The following is a 16,277-nucleotide window of genomic DNA, read 5'->3' on the forward strand; positions in this document are numbered from 1 at the left end:
CAGCATGGACACCATCAGCAGGGAGGGCAGGAATCATCTGATCCTTGATTCCTTCCAGTATGGGGAGTGACGATGTCCAACAGCAAGGCTGAATCCAATCCTCAGGGCTAGGATAAGTGAAATCGCCTTCTCCTTCCTTTTGGTCGTGTGGGATTAAGTGGCTTTAAACCATACTAGATCCGATTAATAACCTATCAGATGGCAAGAAGGGGCAGTTTTTTTCCTCAGTTCATTTTAAATGCTTTTAAGGCTGAAAGCTGAAGCTTTACATTCATCCTCATGCTCGTCTGTATCTTCATACTACTGTCTTCACTAACCTTAAATTCACAACGTATCTTTAAATATAAAATGAACATCAGAACATGTACACTTCAGCTAATTTAGACTCTTCAAGGGGAAACTCAAATCCAAAAGATTTAATAGTAAATCTTTTTCTGAACGTTAAATAGTGCACAGCACACCTGAATTTAAAGAAAAAAACAACAACAACTTCTGCAATGTTTAACATTTCAAAATACATACTTCTGACATACACACATGGTCCTTGTAGATGGCATATAGATATAGGTAACACTTCTATAGCAAATTTCGGTCTCAACACACAAAGATTTACATCTTGTCCATCCAAATGATCCACATCGTATGACCAAAAGAAAACCTCGAACCTCTTAGGTAGTGTACTTAAAAAGACAATCATCTAATCAAGTTATTCTATAATATCATGCAGCAGCCTTCTACCTGACTGTCATTCAACTCCATTCTCTCCCACTCAAGTATTACAGGTTGCACCACAGCACGCCTTGGGGCTGCCAGCAACACTAGCTTCCTTCAAAAGACATATATAAACAAATGAGTTTGTGTTCTCAAAATATTATCATCCAGAGTCTTTCTCCATCCCCACACTTCTTTAACCAATTCTTCACCTCCATTTTCTTGTGCAGGAACCGGGACTTCCTCACCGTGATGCAAGACAGACTCGAGGGGAGCACCTCCAGACCTCAGGGTGGAGAGGACCGGGTTAGAGAGCTTCTGGAGGGGCTGGACGTGTTCAAATCAGCAGGTCCAGATGCTCTCTACCCCAGGGTGTTGAGGGAGCTAGCAGGGGTTATTGCAGGGCCTTTGGCATGGCTTTACAAGCGCTCGTGGTGCTCGGGCCAGGTGCCAGATGATTGGAAGACAGCCAACATGGTCCCCATGTTTAAAAAAGGGAGGAGGGAGGACCCAGGCAACTATAGGCCTGTCAGTCTTACCTCAATCCTAGGGAAACTCTTTGAGAAGATCATCATGGAGCACATCTGCAATGGGCCAGCCTCAGAGACAATGCTCAAAGGCAACCAGCACGGTTTCATTAGGGGCAGGTCATGTCAGACCAACCTGATTGCCTTTTATGATCAGGTCACAAAAGCATTGGATGCAGGTGTTGCCGTGGATGTAGTCTTTCTGGACTTCACCAAGGCCTCTGACACCGTCTCCCACCCCAACCTCATTAAAAAATTGGGTGACTGTGGCACTGATGCCTACACAGTCAGATGGATTGCAGATTGGCTGGAGGGTCGCACTCAGAGGGTGGTGGTGGATGGGTCATATTCGACCTGGTGAGAAGTGGGCAGCAGAGTCCCCCAGGGCTCAGTCCTTGGGCCTGCACTGTTCAATTTCTTTATCAGAGATTTGGACGACGGGGTGAAAAGCAACTGGTTTAAATTCGTTGATGATACCAAAATTTTGGGTGAGGTGAGCACACTAGTAGGGAGGGAAGACTGCAGCAAGACCTGGACAGGTTACAGGGGTGGGCTAACAAAAACAGGATGCGCTTCAATACTGACAAGTGCAGGGTGCTGCACTTGGGCAGTAGTAACCAGCAGCACACTTATAAGATGGGAAACTCCCTGCTTGAGAGCACGGAGGCAGAAAGGGATCTTGGAGTCATTACTGACTCCAAGATGAACACAGGCCGACAATGCGAGGCCACAGCTGGCAGGGCTAACCGGACCTTGGCGTGCAATCACAGGTGCATCTCAAGCAGGGCCAAGGAGGTGATTCTCCCCCTCTATGCAACACTGGTCAGGCCACAGCTGGAGTACTGTGTCCAGTTCTGTGTGCCTCACTTCAGGAGGGATGTGGACAACATGGAGAGGGTCCAGAGGAGGGCCACCCGCATGATCCGGGGACAACAAGGCAGACCCTACAATGAGAGACTGCGGGACCTGAACCTGTTCAGCCTTCACAAGAGAAGGCTGAGGGGGGACCTGGTGACTGCCTACAAGCTCACTAGGGAAGACCAGAAGGGTTTGGGAGAGACCTTGTTTCCCCTAGTGACCCCTGGCATAACAAGGAATAACGGCCATAAGTTGTTGGAGAGGAGGTTTAGATTAGACATCCGTAAGAACTACTTCACAGTCAGGGCGGCTAGGATCTGGAACCAACTTCCAAGGAAAGTGGTGCTGGCTCCTACCCTGGGGGTCTTTAAGAGGACGCTTGATGCCTACCTGGCTAGTGTCATTTGAGGTTTTTTCTCCTGCCCTGGCAGGGGGTCGGACTTGAAGATCTACAAGGTCCCTTCCAACCCTACTTCTACGATTCTATGATTCTGTTCTGGAAGAGGAAGACTGGAAATCCTCTTTAAAAATCAGTCTCAATCTGTAGTATAGTCCAGGCTGCACTCAGAGCACACATGCCCAAAGGTAAAATATTCTTCTGAACACTACCATTTACACAATTAAAGAAAACAGTTACCTTGTAAGAAATATTCTTTTGCTGGGCAGTCTCTGATAATTTTTCCACAAGATTTTGTAATCGCTGTTGTGCGGCATGAGACACATAGCTAACTACATCAGGATGGATATCCGTTATCCCATGTTTTTTACCTGTGATCAAAATTAAAATATAGCTTTAGTATTGCACAGTTGCAAAGACCAATATTACAGTAAAGATAGTATGCGACTAACTTAAGCCTCACAGATGTCCATGTAATAAGCAAGTGAAAAATAAAGGCCTTAGTGCATTTCTCAGCTGTATGCCGTGTGTCTCCTGGTCCTAATTTTTCAAACATAGTACATGACATTTACTAATATGCTATGAAATCTTAAAAGTTAGCTTTAAAAAAAATGAAAGAGGCTGTATTCTCACTAGTCTACAAAATTCACCAATTTATAAAGGTTACCACATTAGCAGTAAATATAATGTTCAACAATTTTAAAAGTTCTACCTCCTCCCACCCCCTTTTTTGGAATCTATCGTATTATACAACATCCAATAAAAGACATGCAAATACAAGCTCAAGCCATTTTTATAGTTTATGTGATGTCTCAGTAGCTTGTCAACCTTCTGTTATCATGCATCTAGTAACTGCTGGTGAATGTCAGAAGACACCAATACATAAAATGACTATTCTGGCATATTTCACTGTGTTTAAATATATTTGTATTGAAACTGAGACCTAATGAAAATTTATGTGTTTGTAAAAGTTAGGATAGCAAGGGCCAACATACCTATTTCTAATATCCTTCTTTGCAAAGGTGCTGAAAAGAGGAAGGCTTCATCTTTACAAGACCTTGTTAACGTGCCCACTAATTCAGAGTTTGTTGCCAATATCCGTGCACTCTCTTCTGATAGGTTGACTCCAGCCATTGATGCAACGTCATTAATGTCATCATCATCCCTTAGGAAGGGAAAAATTATGGAAAAAAAAATCAACATTCAGTGTATCTATAGATATGCAGCTGCAGTGCAATTTTGCATAGTATGTCCTACATCTCATCTGCACAGGATAAACTCTTCAGTTGTTAGTACCTAGGCACAATCAACTTTACTCTTTCACAATAAATAAATACAATTTTTAGAAGGCCATTAACTTTCCAGTTGCCTAAAACAGTAAAACTCAGAATTAAGATATTCTTCAGAACGCCCCCCCACCCCGACTTATGCCCCTTCACCACTGTATATTCTGAAAGTACCTTGCTAGCTTAGCTTAGGGACTACACATCACAGTAAAACTTTTGGTTGGGAAGAGCAGGACTCAAACTGGGCGCCAATAAAAGAAAAGAATTTAAGAGAAAATAATATGCCATATGACAGCATAGATTTATACACTCCATCACATGGCATGATCCCTTTTAAACTTAATTTTAATTTTAAAAAATTTAAGAGCCCAAAGGACTTTAAGATCATTAAAAACCTGAGGCTACTCTCATTTTGGAAAACGTTACCAATCTATGAGGATGCAATGCAAAAGCTAGTATTAACTATTCTGAGGTCAACGCCTTACACTAATTTAAAATCACAGTTCTCTGCATGTACCACTACTAGCTACACCCTTTCAACAAGTGTGTGGCAGTGACTTCAGGCAGGTAGCAATGGGACAAGTTTTGCTGTGAATGCATATAATGATACATGCTTTCTAACTTTCTTCATGGAAGAGCAAATTTACAAGACTGCACAAGAAACCTGGACATCCATCTTTATTCACTTTGCATAAAATAAATCATTAACTGAATAGACAACAGTTTGACCTTCTTTAGGTCATGCAGCACCAGGGTGGAATCCTGGGCATCCTTTTGTAGTCCTGCTCTCCCTGGATGTTCTCCTCCCCCCCACCATGTCCTCTCTTCAGGTTTTCACTGTTTGAAAAGTACGTGACCAGAAATAGTGCTGCTACAAAATGTGCCAGATGTAGAAGCTTAGCACAATAAGTTGGAGTGGAGGAAGTCTGAGCAGAGATGAAATGAAGAGAAAATACTTCCCATTTCTATTCTTCCTGCAAGTCTATCTAACCCTGAGTCAAAGGCTAGACTTCAGTGGACTTTGGGGTCAGGCCCTATGAGCACACATAAGGGGCTTGATTTCTTACCTAAAAGAACCTCCTCCAGGTTCTTTCAATTTATTCTTTTGAGCGGCAGCTGCTTGCATTGAAATAGTGGAAATAGCTTTGTTTCCAGGTAATACTGTTGGTTTTACCACAGGTACTGCAAGAAGATAAAATCAGGATTTGTATTCCCTTGTGATGTAGACTCAAACTTCGTTATCTATTTTTGGGTAAAGCTAACATCCGATTTGGCACAAAATTATTGCTTTAATAAGGGCTGCAATGCTAATAAAAATATTGGTAACAAAGAGTTGCCCTTCTCCCTCCCAGCTGTTTTCACTGACTTTAAACACTCCACTCCTGAGTTTGCAACCCAGCCATTAGAGCACTACATGCTAAATGGTTTAGACAAATGACACCTGTTATGATATAGCTACAGAGAATTCAAATCTGATACTCACACAGAAACCTAATCATCACAAGCCCCTTTTATGCCTCATATAATTCTTATAAAGAAAAGGGTCAGTAACTGCAAACCATATACCATTTGGCTTATTTTTACTTTTTTTTTTTTTAAATAAAGAATTTGAGAAAGTAGGAACAAAAAACAAGCAGCTTAAAAAAATGAAGCTTGCAAAACAGGAGCTTTTGCCAGTATAGAAGCTTTAAAGAATGACACAAGAAATTTTGCCTTGGAATGTATATGTAGTGGTTTCCTCTCATTTCAATAGGACTTTCATATAGACCTACAGAGAATATGGCCCTAAACAATTTAAAGAAGACACAGCAAAGCTAGCAGTATATCTTAGGCCCCCTCTACATCTCATATCTATGCCGCGATTAACATGTTAATCATGACATAAATGGCAAGGGTGCTACACATACATGTGATTTAAGGCATCATAAAATGGCAAGCCACACATAAAAATGTTCTATATATAATGTCATACAGGAGTAGCTATTTTATCAGGGCTCATGGGCCATATGAGCAGTACGGGACTGGCCCATTGGCCAGATTGGGCCAAGAGACTAGCCCTGCATGCTGCATCTATTGCATCGTGTCAGCGCGCACTGCACATGGGTCCTATCCAGGGCGTGCCACATGCAGCATGCAAGTCCAGTCTGAGACCCAAGGGCAACACTGGGCTAGATCTTTAACACCCCCAAAGTAGAATGTTTTTATGGCTGGTTTGTACGGCGCCTTAAATTGAAGGTATAGTAGATCCAGGACCAAGGCCAACAATCAGCTTATTGTCAGGTCTGGCCAGGGACCACACCAGGGTCTCAAACCGGGTTCAACATGGCCCAGAGTCGGGGTTGACAATCAACTAATTATGAGAGGCTCAGAATGGTAGCTGCCCCAGCCTCAATTCCAGACCACACCAGAACCAATTCAAGACCCTAGTTCAGTCCCTGGTCAGAAACAACAATCAACTGATTATTAGCTTCAGCCCTGGACCTGCAGGCACCCAGCTTTTGACCTGCCAGGCTTTCAACTTGCACTGACAAGCAGAAAGGGTGCAACTGGAATTCAATCTTCAATCCCAAAAAAAAAAAAAAATCACACCTGCTGCCTTGCACATCATACCAGGGGCCTTAGTAAATGAGTAGTGAACTTGAATTTAGTTGACTCTGTTCCCAACTCTGCCATTGGCCTGATGAATAAACTTAGGCATGTCATTCTGTCACCTGTACAAAGGAGGCAGTGACCCTTATGTTCGTAAAATATTTTTCAGATTTACATAAGAGGAAGTTAGTTTATTAATAGACAAAAGCAAAACCACTATATTCACTTAGGACTACTGTACCAATCTTGTTTTATAAGACAATATTAAGGGTTTCTATTTATTATTTTAATACTAAAGAATATCTGAAAAACTCTTTTCCTCTTACCTGTCTGAAGTTGATTCAACTGAATTTGTTGAGGAGTTGTGAGCATAATACGACTATGGGGTTGCCGCAGTGTTACCATAGGGGTTTGTGTCAACGTTACCTGTGGAGGCCTTATTAACGTCCCTGCTTTTTGAGACTGTTGGATAACCTGCAAAAAAGTGAAAAGGAAAAAAAAAGTAAACTATCTGAGGAACAATGGTACCCAGTTTAAAATCAGGTGCAGAAAAACAAATCCTTATATCTGTCTTCAGTTTGATGAATGGATGGGCATGGGCAAAAGCAAATCTGCAATCAATACATGCTTAGACTATTTATTTTTAAATACTTATAATGACAAAATTTATTGTTGCATATGCATTATGTTTCTTTTTTATAGGAAATATCACCAAGAGATTCTTAAAGATATGTAGGAACAAATGATCAATTAAATATATTACATATTCAGAGGCTGGGATAAGCCACCTAAAAATCTGAAATGAGACTGTTTTTTAAGGGTCAAAACAGTTCTTTCAGCCTTTCAGAACCATTTATTCTGCTCAAAACAAATGGGAAAACATTTAAGTGGTAGATTAATGAACTGAAGACAAGTTTACTTAAAAGTAAGCTTTTCTTTTGAACATGCCTACTAACTACAACCAGAGCGGCTTGTAAAGTTGCAATCGAATACTATGATAGAATGCTTTACTAAGACAGACCCATTAGATACATGTTAGTCAAACTGATTTGCTGCCACTTACTGTTTCTTTCCAGATGGTATCCAAATACTACCTCGATTGCTAAAAGTAACCTATCCTTTTTATCACGCATGAAAATTCCTGGATGACAACGGTCAACAAGAAATTGAGGAAAGACTGCAGACAACATAGGATATGGTGTTCAGTAGCATTTTAAGTAGGTAACTATTCAGGAAGGAACATCTTAGTTATCATATCCCTGTCACTAATTCATCATTATTTTCAGCAAGTCAGTCAGTTATCTCTGCCCCTCATTTTCCCAATGCAAACTATTCCTGTTGTTCTACCATTGCTCCATGCAGGTGGATAATGGTGTAGGGGGCCCTGTGTCATACATGTACGAGCATTCGGTTAAGCTAATTATTACTTCCTCCTCAAATATCAGTGTATTTTCAAACCAAATGAAAAACATTTTATAGACTGCATTTAATTTCTGCTGTGCTTTCCCAGACGGCAGAGAAGTGAATTATACACACACACATATTTATGCTGCTACGATTTTTCCCCTTCAATTGAGGGCCACAAGTCAACTCTAAGCAGATAACGCAACAAATGTATCCAGAACGGCCAATGTAACAGATGAAAAAGCTGCCTTAAGGACAAAAGGATGATGGGCGTCTGACTGTTTATTGGTGAAAGCCAACCTTGAACAGTGATCTGTACATGTGTTCCTGAACACTGGAGGCACAGAGAAAGACTGCTCCTGTGAGCAACACTGCGAGTCACCAGGACTCCAAGGACCACCAAGTTCCCTCTCTGCCAACCTTCTTGTTTGATTTTGGGCATCTTCATCATTCTGTGCCTTGGTTCCTCACCTGCAAACTGGGAAAGGAACACTCCCTACACTGGAATGCTGGAAAGATAACTATCTAAATATCTGTCTGTCATCATTGCATGCCATGAGGATGAGGACCACGTAAAAGCATCTACAATGGAACATACCAAAATATTCTCATCTGTGAACAAATCTGAAGTTCAACATGGCAACAGGCCACCTTGCATATGCCAATCTGTTGATCAGATCACTTACAAGCATTATAAACACTGTATCCTAATGAGTTTTTGTGAAATGATGTATTAAAAAACTTTCCTATGTCAAATTCATGCAAGCACTGAAATGATCTACATTTCAGCAGGGTGGAAAAATCCACAAGTTAGCTGAAGCAGAGTTTCTTTCACTACATTGGATCATTACAAACTCCTAAAACCCTGATCAGTATTTATTTAAAACACTGCTAAGAATTCATGACATGGATATGCAATAACTGAAAGGATTTGTGAATATTTTATTTTAAAGTAAAATAGGAAATAATACTGCCCTTTAATCATCAATGTATTTAAAATTATACATCATTTTCTTCTTAGCGGTTACCTTCTTTAAACATTTGCAAAAAGAGCTCTGGCTGAGCTAAACCATTAATTTAAGAAGAAAAGTCATTGTATTTTGAAAAAGAAACTGTGCAGTAATAGAAGATGCACTTCAGCTTACGTACCAGTGGTGTAGATTGCCCTTGTTTGCTAACCCCAACTTGCGTAGGCTGTGTTATACTGATTACAGGTTGTTGTAGAGTACTCGTTACAGTGGCAGTAGCCTTCCCCGCTGTGCGCTGAACTGAGCCACTCAGCATCACTGCTGTAAGAGCAGTTGTTGCTTGCGTCGTGGGCTGCTGCTGCTGACTTTGCTGAATAAAAGCCGCTGAATCTGGGGTTAACTGTCTCAAGGCAGGTAAACTCCTCTGCAGAAAAGTGAAGGCAAGAGTTGATTTTCACAGAGGTCTACAGTTAAACGTTTTCCGCGTACAAAAATCCTAGAACACAGAGGAGTCCTAACACTGAAAGAAAGCATCTTTGTCACTATTAAACATGCCTTTTTCTTTAATTTCAAGCAGTGAAAAATATCAGTCTGAGGCACGTCTATGCTGATATCAGGAGATACAACTCAAGCGTATGTAGCATACCCAAAGTAGCCTTCACCTGGTAGATCAGGTACTGATAACTGTAGGAGCATGAGCTTCATTGTGCACTGCACTGGAATCCAGAGTACTTTGCTGAGGGCCTGTGATGCCACAGCTACACTGCTCTTGGTACTCAAGTTAGCTACAATATAGTTATTTCCACATGTGCTGCAGCCATGTCTCCAACTAGAGTGCAGATGTACCCAGATAGTTTTACAGTTCAAGTTGTATTTGTAACTTGCATTTAAGATTCAAGAATAATGTGTAATCTTACGTAAGATTTGCTGCATAATTAAATATTTTCTTATTTATTAAAAGGAAAGAAAAGAATTGCTCCTGTGATTTAAAGCTGTGTCCAACACTCAAGAGCCAGGAAATGCCAGTATGAAGTTTGCATATACATGCTTAACTCTACCCCACCCTGAGCACATCCACTAGTCAAACTATGTTATGTATTATTTTCTTGTACTCCCCTTTTTGCAGCTGTCTGGTTACCTTTGTCCCAGTTTTAGCCTGCAAGTGTTTTGGGGCAAGACACTGTTTATATTTTGTGAACTGCCTACTACATTCATGAGTACCAGTGCAAGTAAAAAATAACAGGTTTCCTTTTATGAATAAACTTGACACTTTAAAAACAGGTAAAACCACAAGAGCCAACAGTGCAAGTTTCTCTGCATTGCCCAATTGGCATGCTTCAAATCAGTTCTACTAAGACTCCCTCTAGGGATGAGAGGATACATATCTGTCTCCAAGCCAGGCAATCCTTAGTCTGCAACAAGACTGCAAGAAGGAGCACAAATTGTTACAGCAGCTTTAGGCCAACCAGAGGTAAACTGCTTGGATCATTGAGAATAATATTGATGTTCCCCATTTTTCGTATACTCATTTAGACACAGCCATGGAACTGAGGATCATTTGGTATGGGCAATAAAATATTGGAAAAATATTGAGTCCGAGGGAAAAAAATACCTTTTTGTATATTTTTGCACAGCCTTTTTAAAAAAATCCTAATTGGGTAATATATAAAACATTCATATGTCCTGTTTTAGATTTATATCTTTCTTATTAAGAGATGCACTTCTCTCATTGTTACAGATACATAAGCAGTGAAAGACAATAAAAGGATTAGAGGCAGTTCTATTACCTTCAGGAAAGGCACAAGGTAAGGCTGAGGTGAAGAATTAAGTTCTCGGTACAGCCTACTGGTAAAATCTTCCGCTTCGATTTTGCCATCCTATGAAATAAAATGTACATTTAAATTCACTGAATAATGAACTTTTTCACATTACTCGTGCATCTAGAAAATATCACTGTTTTCTAAAGGCCCAGTAATTTCTCGCTATTTTTAGTTGCCAGCAACGTGATGGTGACAACAATTTTGTAAAATTTAATTGTGATGTTTGAGTCACTGCAAATCCAATAGACAAAAAGGTTGCCAAAGTCAAAAACTCCATGGCCCTGGTTAACTTTAGTGTGAAAAATAAAACGTCGTCATTACTTGGAAATGTTAATATTACGGACAGATCTTGAATATCTCTTGTTCCAGTCTAGGAGAGTCACAATTTTCAAAAAGGCATTTTTAAGTTTAAAATATACAGCAGGACAAATTAGGTTAAATATTCCACAGATACTAACTAAATTATGTTTTGTCATTAGAAAATATTGTCCAAAAACCCATCTGTAATTAACTACTCGTGAATCTGCACACTTGAATACATTAGGCTAATTATCCATTCTGACGCAGAAAAATCAACTTTATCCCTACCACCACAAACAAGTATAATTTTTAGAAAAAATTCTAACTTAGTCACAATTTATACTACTTTTCTTTTTGTAGTTCACATATGCTAGACCAAGAAAACAGGCTAAGCAGTTTCACTAAATGATGGCCAAATTACAAATATTAAAGAGAATTTTTTTTAATTCCATTTTAATTCAGAAGATAAATACCAGGCATAGAAATTGTAAGATGTGTCTTAAGTTTTACAAAAACTTAGTTTTTTCAAAACAGCCTGGAGACCAAATTTGGCAAGGAACCGTCTCTTGAACTATCAATATTTTTAGTGAACTTCTTACCAACAAGTTCTGCACTAGCTCTTTGACATTTGCTGCAGTTTCTGTAGACTGTTTTCCAGATGAAGCCAGTTTTATTAATGTGGACAGAAAATTCTTGCATTTCTTCACATTTTCCATAGTTTCCTATTAGAGGATAGAAGAGGAAAAAAGTTAAGAACATGAATTAAGAGGTGCTTCTTGAGTTGGAAGTCTACCAAACATGCTCTTTTATCTGTTACTTTAAGTCACCTGTATAGCAAATATCTTATTTTAAGAGTTGCTTACAAAGAAGAGAGAAACTGCTTACTACAAGGCAAGATTAGTACCTGTACCTGCATATAAGCAGTTATGCCAAAGTTACCCGAGGAAAGGATGAAGGTTCCCAACCTATTTGCCATGGCGGGCCATACTTGCAGCTCTGAGTGTGTTATGTGAGCCATATGCACACAACTTACTTCCTGGAGCTCACCAGCATATTTACTTCCATTTAAAAAACGTTTTATCTGCATCTGTTACCTGACAGTAATGCAGGATGGTACATGGGTTGAAAACCACTGCCTTTAGAACAATGGTGCTCAACATTTTATTTTTTTTATTTTTTACACAAGAGGGCCAAACCTTAAAATCAGAAATGGACAAAAGGCTGCATAGAAAAGCATTATGGTTTTATACTACTGCATATACTAATATCAAGTATTTTACGAAATATTAGAAATATTAGATAAAATAAAATATAAAATACATATTTTATTTATTTCTAATTAGGAAATATTAGAAAGGAAAACATATATTTGTAGTAATGTTAGGCTTATTAACACAAAATAAAACTGCATTATGTCAAATTTAATAAAAATATTTACACTTTAGAACCATTACATAAAAATAAGACCAACCATAATATTCCACAAGATAGTTAAAGAATTCTTTCAGGTGACAGATGGAGTTTGCTCAGCTGACAGCACTGCACCTTATTCTCAGCTCTCAGTGCCTTACCAGGGTCACCTGTGTGCTTTGGGAACATGGTGGCAGTGGGACCATACTCTGCACTGGACCTTTCTTTGAAACAACTTTTTTTTTTCCAGGTGCTGTACCCAGCCCTGTCTGTACCTGAGCCCCATGAGCACGCTTGTGGAGGGATGCCAAGGGCAGGTCTCCACTGCCTTGTCTTCCACCTGTCAAAAAGTTTTCATGGGGCTCTGAAGTCTAGAAACTGAGTGTCACTGCCATTCACTCCTCCGCTCCCCCACTGAATTCAACAGAAGGGAAAAGAGGGGTTCCAGAGCTGCATGAAAGCTGCGGTTCCAGCCAGAGCCTGTGCTCTGATACGCTGGTGAGCTCAGAGCTTTCCCACAGCTCTGGAGCCCAGGAACTGAGCACCACTGCTGCTGCTCAGCTCCAGTTTTCCCTGCCGCTGAATCTGGGGTTGGGGTGAGTGGCAGAGGGGCAGGTGAATGGTGGCTGTGCTCAGTTCCTAGGCTCGAGAGCTGCATGAAAGCTCTGAGTTCACTGGTATGTCAGTGCATGTGAACACCACTGAAGCTTATACCCTCCTTTTGCCCGTCAGTGAATTCGCCTCCGCTTACATGCTGGTGACAAACTGTTCACACAAGCTTCACTAGCTACATCTGGCCTGTGGGCTGGAGGTTGAGCCCGAGTAGCCCATTGTGAACGAAAAGATGACAAATCCCATAGGCTTCTCCTAAGACCAGGCAAAGACAGGAACCCATCAACAGACAGGCAAGAACTCCTTGTGGCAACTGTGGTCAGAGAGGAGTAAGTTCCTCATGTGGCAACACCACAGCACAGAATATTAGCTATATTTTTTTTCAGTTAGGCTGCTTATAAGGTATCTGGGAAAAAAGTCAAGCTGCATGCACCATGTAACCTGCTCAGAGAGCATATTATTACAGCAGAAGCAAGTAGCTATCATCCTTGCCCCCCAGTGTAAAGCAAAGAGCACTCCACCTTGATTCAATCTCTTATTCCCTCTCTCACTGCCTATCCCGGAGACATTAGACACATCTTGAGAAACAGTAATTCCTGAGTTCTAATCCCATTCTGACACTGCCTCCCCCTCTGGGCCACTGCGTAAATCACTTCTCTGTAAGGATTTATTCTGAGTGCTTTACTCTGCTGCTGAGTGTTATACAAATGTTGTGTTACAAGAAACAAAATGTTTGCAGTTAATAAAATCCCAATCATACTTGTTAGCCTGAATCTTAAATTATATTTCTTTTAGCTAAATGTCATTGTCCAAGACCTCCAGAACCCCTGGGAACTCCACATCTCGAATATGCTCTTGATTCTGAGATAATTACCTAGATCTACATACAAAGAAGGGCACAATGTTTTAAATGCAGATTTATATTTTGAGCTGATAACCATAGTCTTACTGTGGCAGCAGTGGAGGCTGCTGTTGCTCCTTGCACTGTTCTTTGAGCAGTTCCAGTCTGTACAGCTGTTGCTGTTCCTAATGTAGTTGTTTGCGCAGTACCACCCAGAACAATCTGAGGCTGCAGAGAACGCAGACATGAGATTAGCACACATGAAATGTTCAAAAACCTGCCTTCTTGAACCATCAAGCCAACAGAGAGGCAATAACCAAACCACAGCACAGTGGAACATCTTTCCCAGCTGCTATAAACGCTCAAATTAATTGCTCTACTATAAGCCATCTGTTGCAGTTGAGAGAAAGAACCACCAGATGGCACAAAATGCTACATATTTAAAACTCAGAGTTGATTAAGGACCGCATGATTTTTGGTTACAGGATGAAAGGCAGTATAATGTTTAGCAGGGAAACATACTCAAATGGCAAATTATTATTAAAATAGCTTAGGTTTTGGTTTGTTTATTTTTTTGTTACATACCCAAACAGATACGTTTCTTAATGCCACTCCTTTCAAACAAATGATTGGTTTTTGTTTAAGTTACAGAACTACACATTTTGCTTTCAGAGCTACCCATCACCTTTTGACAAGCAGGTAGACACAGCAATTTTTTTCTAATATTTAACCAATTTATAATTCTAGAAGTTATCAGAACCACAGTGAACATGCACAGTTTTTTTAAATACAATTTTTAACTTTAAATAATGGCTGCCCTGGTGGAATCTTAAGCCTGATTCAAAAAGTGAGAGAGATCAGAATTCTTCCAGCCACTTTAACAGGTAATATTATTCCCACAGAGCAAAAGTAAAACAACTTTAGTTACAAAAACTAAAATTAGAATGAAAATTAATCTTTCACTTTAGCCACTAGCTTCCAAGCATTATCCTGAACTATCAGTGATGATGCCATTACATCCAAGCAGTAATTGCACATATTAGGATTGGGTCTCAACACTTGCATCATTGGGGTTTAAACCGAAGAGAAGAGTTGGAAGAAGGAGATGAAAAATTGGCAGTATCGAGAAGCTCTAGAGGACTTAAAAGGAATGTGAGGGAGAGTTTTAATTACAAGCTTTTTAAAAGCTTAAGCAGAGGCAATGATGGAACTAGAGTTTTCTAGTGTTAAAGAGTGTTCCAATCCAACGGTAAAGGTGTACCAGTTTTTCTGGGGAGAAAGTGTAAGATGTAATTTAAGCCAAAGGCTTTTTAAAAAGCTGCCTTCAAAACTGCCTTTGAAAGCAGCTTTGCTGAGGTTCACAAGATGATCTAAATTACATATGAAGTTTCAGGAGGGGAAGAAAGTGTCTTCCAGGCTCAAAACTCCCATCTAGAGCTATTATTCTCAAACAGTATTTTACTGTCAAATTTCAAGGATGCTTTCAGGTTCTCTCAGTAACTAATATTTTAATGGCCCATTTGCATGGTTCTACAAACTCACCTGTACTACAGGAGGACGCTGTAGCGTTGTTGTGGGTTGTACAGTTGTCTGAGCCTGAGAGACTTGTTTGATAATAGTAGTTGGTGTCACCTGCCGTGCAATAATAGGTGCTCCAGGAGCCTGCAAAAAACCCCAAACTTTGAGAGTCCGAATACAAGAGCCGTCATGAAAGATCAGATCAGCATTCCGCATAGTCCAGCATCCTGGACACCAGCTTGACATAATGCTTCGTCAAGCCAATAATGGAGTCTCTCAATGTGAGTGCTACATGCTCAGAGAAATGGCAAGGAAGCTATTTTTTACTTATAGAAATTAATGAGCTGACCTGGACTGCAGAAATCTGTACTGGAGAAGCACTGGTAGGTGTTGCCGGACGAGGAGTCATGGTATTCTGAGACTGGGACTGGGCATGTGCCTGTGCCTGCATCTGCGCCAATGCTTGTTGAGGAATCATCAGGAACTGCCCATTCTCACTACGTACAAGGACCATGCCTACAGAACAGAAAAAGATCAAAATATACAGATCACATGCGGCTGGCCACAGATCAGAAAGAGAGCAGCTCTAAGTTCACAGACAAGCCTCCCAAGTTTGAACTCAGCATGCACATATTGCATGAAATACAATGCAAAATATTGCATCACCAACAAAGAATGATCTCAATACAGCTTAGAAGAAAACAAAAAAATTGATATAATGTAAACACCCAGATACTAATTACAAATCTTGAGTGAAACTATTAAAGACATGTTCCGTGATTAGGCTATCAATTTATGCATAGTATTACATTTATGAGATATAAAATAGTCGAAAAATTCTGTGGAGCAGGAGTTTAAAATTAGCAAGCCTGAAAAACATGCTACTTATTTTTTTTTTGACACGAAGGTATTCACTTTTTATGAAACACATTGATTGAAAGAAAATCCTGCCATTAAACATGATTCCTATTAGTCTTGCCTTAAAAAAAAAAAAGTTAGCCAATTAAACGCAGGCTTCATCAGCAATGATAACACA

At 40.1% G+C, this 16,277-nt stretch overlaps 1 protein-coding gene across 1 annotated transcript in view; it reads right to left on the bottom strand.

Annotated features, from left to right (window-relative positions):
* The window catches only part of TAF4 (TATA-box binding protein associated factor 4), a 51,606-nt gene that overhangs the window by 11,272 nt on the left and 24,057 nt on the right, over window positions 1-16,277 (bottom strand). Inside the window, exons 3-12 of the mRNA XM_090065170.1 lie at window positions 15,591-15,757; window positions 15,266-15,385; window positions 13,832-13,951; window positions 11,460-11,582; window positions 10,528-10,617; window positions 8,922-9,164; window positions 6,695-6,842; window positions 4,847-4,961; window positions 3,489-3,658; window positions 2,734-2,864 (exon numbers count right to left, since the gene is read on the bottom strand). Of these exons, the coding sequence (XP_089921296.1) occupies window positions 2,734-2,864; window positions 3,489-3,658; window positions 4,847-4,961; window positions 6,695-6,842; window positions 8,922-9,164; window positions 10,528-10,617; window positions 11,460-11,582; window positions 13,832-13,951; window positions 15,266-15,385; window positions 15,591-15,757 (1,427 nt within the window). The remainder of the gene's footprint in view (window positions 1-2,733; window positions 2,865-3,488; window positions 3,659-4,846; window positions 4,962-6,694; window positions 6,843-8,921; window positions 9,165-10,527; window positions 10,618-11,459; window positions 11,583-13,831; window positions 13,952-15,265; window positions 15,386-15,590; window positions 15,758-16,277) is intronic.

Source organism: Crocodylus siamensis, chromosome 10, assembly GCF_052110815.1.
Source record: "Crocodylus siamensis isolate JL-2025a chromosome 10, ASM5211081v1, whole genome shotgun sequence".
Lineage (NCBI taxonomy): Eukaryota > Metazoa > Chordata > Crocodylia > Crocodylidae > Crocodylus > Crocodylus siamensis.